The sequence below is a fragment of the Mytilus trossulus genome, chromosome 1 (genome assembly GCF_036588685.1).
Source record: "Mytilus trossulus isolate FHL-02 chromosome 1, PNRI_Mtr1.1.1.hap1, whole genome shotgun sequence".
Taxonomy (NCBI): Eukaryota; Metazoa; Mollusca; class Bivalvia; order Mytilida; family Mytilidae; genus Mytilus; species Mytilus trossulus.
The window spans coordinates 70,937,449-70,945,869 of record NC_086373.1 but is presented as its reverse complement, the minus strand read 5'-3'; the positions used below and the strand labels follow the sequence as shown (position 1 = coordinate 70,945,869).

The following is an 8,421-nucleotide window of genomic DNA, read 5'->3' as shown; positions in this document are numbered from 1 at the left end:
GAAATTGACATTTTAACACACGAAGGAAAGTAATTGTAAACAAAAATGATATTGCTAACTGCTAAAATGATCATTTTAGCACAGTAGGTGAGAAGCTTATATCAAATCCTCACAAAACTTTTAAATCTGAGAAAATTAATAACTGTGTCAAATCAAAAATAATTGATGATACTAAATTCTCATTATTTACTGTCACAAATGATGAGGTTCTACAAGGTCTAAAAAATCTAGACATAACTAAATCAACCGGAACTGAGGGAGTTGGACCAAGAATTTTAAAATTATCAAGGTCGATTGTAGCAAGCTCCCTTGCTCACATAACAAACCTTAGTTAATGTACAGGAATATTTCCTAATATATTAAAATCTAGGGAATAAAACAGACCCAAACAATTATCGACCAATTTCAATTTTACCCACTGTGTCCAAGTTATTTGAAAAAACTGTCTTTAAACAACTTTATTTGTTCTTAACCACACAAAAATTATTAATACAACAGCAGTCTGGATTTAGAGAAAAACATTCTTGTCATACAGCACTCATTAAAATAATTGATAAATTGTTTAGAGGAATTTGACAATGGAAAATTTACCGCTATTCTCTTTTTAGATTTTAAGAAGGCATTTGATACAGTAAATCACAATATACTTTTATTATCAAAACTAAAATTTTACAAATGTGATGTCCACTCTGTAAAATGGTTTTCATCATACCTCTCTCAGAGAATGCAAAAAGATAAGTTAGGAACCACTGAATCAGAATATGAAACTGTAACTTTTGGAGTTCCTCAAGGTTTTATACTTGGACCTTTATTGTTTTTTATTTATATCAATGACTTGCCATTAACCTTCAAATATACAGAATCTGATCTATATTCTGATGGTGCAACTTTGTATTTGTCATCTAAATCTATTGTCAATTTAAATATATGTTTAAATAAAGACTTAGACAATGTTATTAAGGGGGCTCCTGGGTATAAATGTTTTTTTTTTCTAATATAGGATTTCGCTATATTTTTTCATAAATGAACTTTATCACATACTTAAATGAAAAATGAAATAAAAAATGGGGTCACCGTTCATTTAAGCTAAAATCTGCCTCTGGAAGAAGCATGCATTTTTGTTAATGTCCTTTTTTTCTGTTGAACTAATAGAAGAAAAAGAGGAAATATCGAAATAAAAAAATAACCTAATATAAGAAATCGCTTAAATTTTACAATTATTTAGTTTATGTACAGCTTATTTGAAAGCAATAATAAAAAATATAGGTCACCGATGAGTTAAAAAAGATATTTCAAATGGCATTTTTGCACCAAAGGGAGATAACTTGGAGCTTTTTCAATTTTTAAAGTCATCTGGGGCCAAACCAAATCATTTTTTTGGGTTGTTTTTTGTACCATATCATAAAGTAACAACTAATAGGGTAATAAATAAAATGTGTAATGAACAAATAAAGGTTTAATTTTTTGCTAAAATTTTTGTACCCACGAGCCACCTTAAATGGTGTAAAGAAAATGATATGACGATAAATAGCAAGAAATCCAAATTTATGCTTGATGAATCAGACAGAAAACTGGAAAACTGCAATGAATGTTTATGTGTTTTATCACAAGATAATATCACTTTAAATAATGTTGAATTTGAAAAACTTCTTGGAATTCATATTGATAAACATCTACCATGGTCAATTCAAATTGATAAAATATGCAAAACTATTTCAGCCAGAATATATTTGCTAAAAAGGTTTCGGTACTTATATATCTTCGGATTTCCAATGTTTGGCTTTGAGCGTTCTTGATGAAGGTATTAAAGGGTCTTATTCTTTTTTTACAATAGCTACATATTACCCATTATTGACTACTGTTGTACAGTATGGTGTCCTACGACAAACAGTTATCTGGAGAGGATACATAAGCTCCAAAAACGTGTTGCAAGAATTTTATCTGTTTCTTTTGATTCCCCATCAACATTAATGTTTAAAAAACTTGCATGGATACTATATTTACGAGGATACACTATTTTCAAGCTGTGTTAATGTTTAAATGTATGAATGGTCTAGCACCTGCTTATCTATCTATGAAATTTACTGCTTGTACTGATCTTTAAAATTATTGTCTGAGGTCGACAACATCAGGACTTCTTCATGTCCCAAGACCTAATTCTGATTATTTAAAAAGAACATTTAGATATTCTGGTCTAATTACCTGGAATAATTTACCAAAAAATATTAAAGAAATAGATAATTTAGATACTTTTAAGACCAACTGTTCAAACTATCTTCTAACTGAACAGAATAAAGATGCATGAAACTAATGTATTTTTCTCCTTATATTGAATGCATATGTTTTTATTAAATAGGTAAGCTGCTATATATAACTGTATTATGTATTTATTTTGTATTTGTTGTGGAAGGATTCCTTATATTAAAATATCATTCAAGCAAATCGGCTAATTAAACGTTATGGCTTGAAAACAAGTGACTGACTAAAGATGAAGGCTACAGCGCTATACCATTATATAATCCCCAAAAAATTACAGTTATACAAAAAAATCGTTATTCTTAAACTGAGAACATACATCCTTAAGAAATGCTTATTAAACATTCTGCTTATGATAGCAGGAGCTTTATTTCAGACTGAAAAAAAAAAACAACAGAAAAGCATCATATGAATGGTTATTCTCACATTAAAAAACTTTGTTCATATTGAGAAAAGTATGCACATGAAGAACTAAATTCATATATAGAATAAGTATGTGCATATAAAGAAAAAGTATATGCATATAAAGTAAACTAAGTGCAAAAAATAATAGGTAAAGTATCTACATATAAAGTAAACTATGTGCATATGCAGAACAAATATGTGCATATATAGTAAACTCTGTGTATATGTAGGAAAAGGATGTGTATATATAAACATATATATTGTTCGCATGAGGCAGTCACGGTTTGTCATATATTAGCCTTCTAAACAGAATGAGCGCATGTCAATAGGAGCACGTGTAACTTGTGCGCGCAAGTTCTGTGCACAAGATAGTAACTAGCGCGCAGAAGTTGTAATTTTATTTTGCATATCACTCCAGGGGTTCCATACTCAATTATCCAAACAAAACAATTTATTCATTACGGATAATCAAAATTTCATCAAATAAGAATCTTATAAAATTAATTTTACGTCTTTTTCATGGATTTATTTTAAGGTAACTTAAAATGTATTCTGAACGGTATTTATTTTTTTCCTAATGAAAAACTATTTAAAAAATACAGAAGCATACTCCTGTTTTGATTTTTTTTTTTTTTTTTTTTTTTTAAAGTTTGCAGTAATTGATGGGTTTTATTCATATTAGTTGTTTTTAACTTTTATTGTTTTGTACGTAAACAGGAAGTTGGTATTCTTTTTGATATTTTTCACATATAGTCATGATTTGGCCTTTATAATAGTATTTTACTGTGTTGCTTTTGTTCACTGTTCTAAGACCTGTAGTTGCATAAATCATCGTCCTTTGGTCTCTGAAGAAAAGTTATCGATTTGACACTGTATTTCAGATAATTAAATAAATTATGTTGGAAACTTGCTTGTACGTGTTGATAAAGATGCAAGATTATTTTCACCTCACCAAAAAGGATGTCCCAAAATATTTTGACCCTATTTTCTTTTTTTGAATGAAATCATTTATAACCAAGTGTAAAAAAATGTTTCTAGTTCTAGGTTACCAATAAAATATCTGCATTTAAAAAGAAAAGACAGTATTTTAACTATTTCTATATGGCGCTGCTGTGTGAGCAAAACGCCATCCAATTGCTAGTTTCAATGGAAAAAAACTGATTTTTTTATCATCCTACTGGAAAAAAATCTGAAATGTTGAATTTAGGGAACGCTGGTTAATCGATGTTGAAATTTTGTAAATCGATGAACAAGAAACAAATCACGGTTACAAACAAGGGATGGGGAAATTGAATGAACTCCAAAAGAAAACAAAAAAAATCAGATAGCTGCCTTCATGTTCAAATTGATAAATTACTTACCAGCAGCACAAACTTATAATCAAATACACGTCACTGCTTGAAATAATGTTTTAAAAAAGACCCCAAAAAAGACAACATGAAAATTGTCGTGACATGTTTGGAAAAACTACTATGTATGGTTTTTGTCTGTCGCGGAATACCCATTTGTTAATACGTATGCGCACGGACATATATTTTTAGTTAGATGCAGTTATATCATGTGCATACATTATAACGCAAGGATCCATATTGCTTACAACAAATCAAATACTTGCATATAACATTAGGACAACAATGCATTCTCATACATCATGTGCATATTTACTTGTAAATGACATTTTTGTTTCGCCAGGTGGTAAATGTAATTGTCTTGTTTGGTATAATGAAACACGACATGACTTAGCCTTAAGCAATAATGTGTATCTTAGGGAAAACACACTTGTTATTTCTATCAAAGCAAGTCAATAAGTAAACAAAAACAGTTTAATTTTTCTTCTTGATATTTAAATAATAAGCGATATAAACATGACACTGGCGAAAAAACAAATCCCATTATTTCCTACCTGTCGAAATGCATTTGTAGTATAGTCTATACTCAATTCTTCAGTTGATCTAGAAAAAATGTTACGTTTTTAACCGACGTAGGCAGTTAAACTTATCAATCATTTGAATCGACATAAAGAATGTAACTTTAAACAAAGGCGTGAACGAGATAAAAGAATCTTTAAATTTATTTTTAAGGTCTTTTTCTTATTTTATTCTTTAAATTTACTATCTTGTTAGGATTATCTCAAATTTTGGATATATAGTACAAATTAGAGAGATATAGAAGAGGCAAAGAAGAACTTAAAAAATTCAAAAATTCAAAGATGTTTTTAGTTATAATTAGTCCCTTACAGAATCTGCCAGTTTCACTGATTCATCTAAAACAAAAAGCATCGCACCACCCTGATGTTTTATTAAACACCAAATGTTATAACATCATAGTATTATTTACCATGATCAAAAGTATAACAATTACAGAGACATGAATAAAATAAAAACGTTTGAGAAAATAACGATTGTAATTGAGTACATATTTGGTCAAATAAGAGTTTGTAAATGTAGTAAAATGGACGATTTTAACTAAAGTTACAAAACATTCGTTTATAAATATTGCACAAGATTGTAAATTTGCTACAATATCCATTTGCTCTTTTAAATATGTTCAGAACTATACTGATCAACATAAGACTAAGAGTGTATAAGGTAAAGTTTCTATTAAAGCAGTTACATTACAATTACAATTATTTTAGTAACTGAGTGTATTTTTGATATTGTAATACATGCATTTAGTTACGTGTTTCTTTGTAAATTGGGTCTTAAGCGTCTGTAATATTAATCTGCTTTACTGAACAATATATTGTATATTTTGCTAATCCTTTTGCTCTTATTACTTTACAAAGTATAAGCACAAAACAATCTGATTCAAATCCACCAAATGAGAATATTATAGACACAGTTCATGAAACATTGCATTTGATGTTGATCCATAGCTTTCTATGAAGACAACTCGATATTGTTTTGTGGTATTTCATTTCATTTATAAATACAGTGAAAAACAATAGTCTGTGTATGTTTGTGGAAAGACTGTTTGAAATGAAGCTGAAAAGGAACCACCTTTGAGTTTTATCTATTTTCATAACATAATATCATATAAGTTCCTAGCTGCATTTCAAATTAAAAAAAAATGTCTATTTCATTATTAATACTCTTTCGGTATGTGCTTTTTGTCATTTTTTGTCTAGCCATAGCCATTTCTGCAAACAACTATAACTAACAGTTTCGGATTATATTTTTTAGACCTCAATAAATTCATAAGCCTTTTTGCAAAATTTCGAAAATTGGAAATAAGCTTTAAATATAGAAGAAGTTTAATGATGCACTGCTTTTAATTTTGTGTCTTTTTTCTCAATAACGATTTTAAAGTCTGTTTGAAAACGTTTACATATTTTGATTAAGATATTTAATCGTTGTCAACTCATGTTAATTGAGTGGTAGATATACATGCAGAATGAAGTCTTAATTAAAAAAAAGGGTGTGCAATAGCCAACATATCACGTCAATAAATTCAGATTCGAGGTTGGGATTTTCTTTTTCTTTGGAGTGGTATACATTATCATTATCGTTGATATTTGTAAAATATTCAAATTTCACCTGTACATTGTCATTGCGTCAAAATTTGATGGATTTACGACATGTTTACCAAATTTGTATTGTATATACATGGTGATTTTCTTACGACGTAGGTAAGTAGTAACTTTACGTCATTTTCCCGAGTAGTGAACTGTTGAGAACATATAAAAACTCGTTACTAGCTTTCATCATAGATTATTCAATAAGGTATCTGACAATATGACCAAGGCAACACAATCTTGTATATCATTTTGGCTTCTGTGTGTGTTATTAATAACTGGGATCAACACTAGAATAATAAAATCTGTGAAAGGAAAAAGCATTAAACTTCCAGACACGCGTTTTAAACCTGAAGGACAACAGGAGTCCATTGTTGACTTCATAAAACCATCATCTTCCCAAAATGGAAAATTAGATCTAGCATTCATAATGGACACAACAGGCAGTATGAGTTCGTATATAAATAGTGCAAAGCAGAACATCAGAGAAATTGTAGAGGAAATAGTTACTTCATCCGGCAGTGATGTACGATTAGCATTGATAGAATATAGAGACCATTCACCTGAAGATAGGACTTTTGTCACCCGAAAAAATGACTTTACGTCTTCTGTATCTACTATGAAATCATGGTTAAATACTGCACGTGCTAGAGGAGGAGGTGATGGACCGGAAGCCGTTGCAGACGCTATGTTTGAAACAACTAGATTGTCATGGCGACAGGATGCAACTAAAATAAGTGTCTTGATATCTGATGCCCCTCCTCATGGACTTGTGCCGTCTGAAGACACGTCGTTTCCACAGGGATCTCCAAATGGTCACGATCCTATGCAAATAGCTCGTGACTTGGCTCAGAAGGGTGTTACTTTATATGTTATTGGCGTGGAGCCTCCAATTGTTCCATACAAGGATTTTTTCATGGCTTTAGCTTATCTCACAGGAGGTCAATATGTCCCATTATCAGTACCTCGTCTTTTAGTTAATGCTATAACAGGGGGAGCTCAGGAAGAACTGTCTTTACGGAAGTTTCAAGCAGACGTGCAACGAGAAATTAAACAAGCTTCTGCAGCGGCCGGGTCAGGCACGTCAATAGATAGACAGAAAATTGCACAAACTGTATTCCGAAAGCTCAAGAAATCAGGTGCAAAATCTACACAACTGGTTAAGAACAACAAAACTCTAGATGGACCTTCTGCTGATGCTAAATTATTAGCATCGAAAAAATCAATGGCAGAAGTAAGAAAAATATTCAAAAAAGGAAATACTCCGAGAACATCATTTTCATTTTCACCACGTAAAAGATTGGGTAGGTTGATGCCAGATTTCGCAACGAAGGGTGGGTTCCGTAGAAGCGGAGGAGGAAGTGCACGGCGAATGTCAAGTTCGTTTTCCAAAATCGGACTATCTAAAGCTAGTAGTCCGAGTTCAAGTGTTAGTGACAAACTTTCAACAAAAGAATCTGGAATAACCTTGGAACAAATTAACAGACTAGTTCAAAAAGAGACTGCAAGATTACCTAGTGTTTGAGATTTTATCAGCATGACATTGTGTATTTGTGATAGACTAATTATATGGGTGAGCAAAATAATGAACCAAAGAATCTAGACTTTTCTTGATGAATTAACTGACTTATTGTGTATGTTTATATGAGTGACTGTTTTCTCATTTACATTTATTGAATCATTAAAAACTATCATATACAATACAGTTTGTACTCCCTCACCTCAAAGATGTTCCTATCCATAATCTGAATTAAATTTACTATGTTAAACAACATGGGTTTTCTTAAGCGTAACGTTGTGCTTATTGATGGTCAAAGGTTGACTGATCTCATTTATGAGCATTTAAATAATCATAACAGCAGGATATCAATCACATTTTAGGAACATATGACAACAGGTTGAAACAGGGTTTTTATTAAGTTTGGGGGTAACCATTTTATATCATTGAAATATTTTCGTTTTCAAACTATGTAAACCCATGGATAAATGATGAAACATATTTCTCAAGATCTACAACTGCACGTTTAAATTTATTTGTTTATTTTAATTGTAAAGACTATCTGTATTCAAATATGCATGGTAGACACAATTTCTAGTTCTAATTCTGCGTCTATGGTGCAGCCACACAAACAAACTCATATGGAAGTCAATGGTATTATAATTCGAAGCATAACAGAGATCATACTTTCATCTGATACAAAGACCAGTTACATAATTTCGTATTATTGACAGCCAGAAATAAAGGT

The 8,421-nt window shown here is 30.8% G+C and overlaps 1 protein-coding gene across 1 annotated transcript; it reads left to right on the top strand.

Moving 5' to 3' along the window:
* Nucleotides 1-6,327: 6,327 nt before the first annotated feature.
* LOC134683684 (uncharacterized) lies at nucleotides 6,328-7,876 on the top strand. Its single transcript, XM_063542998.1, has one exon. The coding sequence runs from the start codon at nucleotides 6,396-6,398 to the stop codon at nucleotides 7,698-7,700; it is 1,305 nt and encodes a 434-aa protein (XP_063399068.1). The 5' UTR covers nucleotides 6,328-6,395; the 3' UTR covers nucleotides 7,701-7,876.
* Nucleotides 7,877-8,421: the final 545 nt, after the last annotated feature.

Excerpts from the sequence above, each read along its gene's own strand:
- LOC134683684 (XM_063542998.1), top strand. The coding sequence starts at position 6,396 with ATGACCAAGGCAACACAATCTTGTATATCATTTTGGCTTCTGTGTGTG.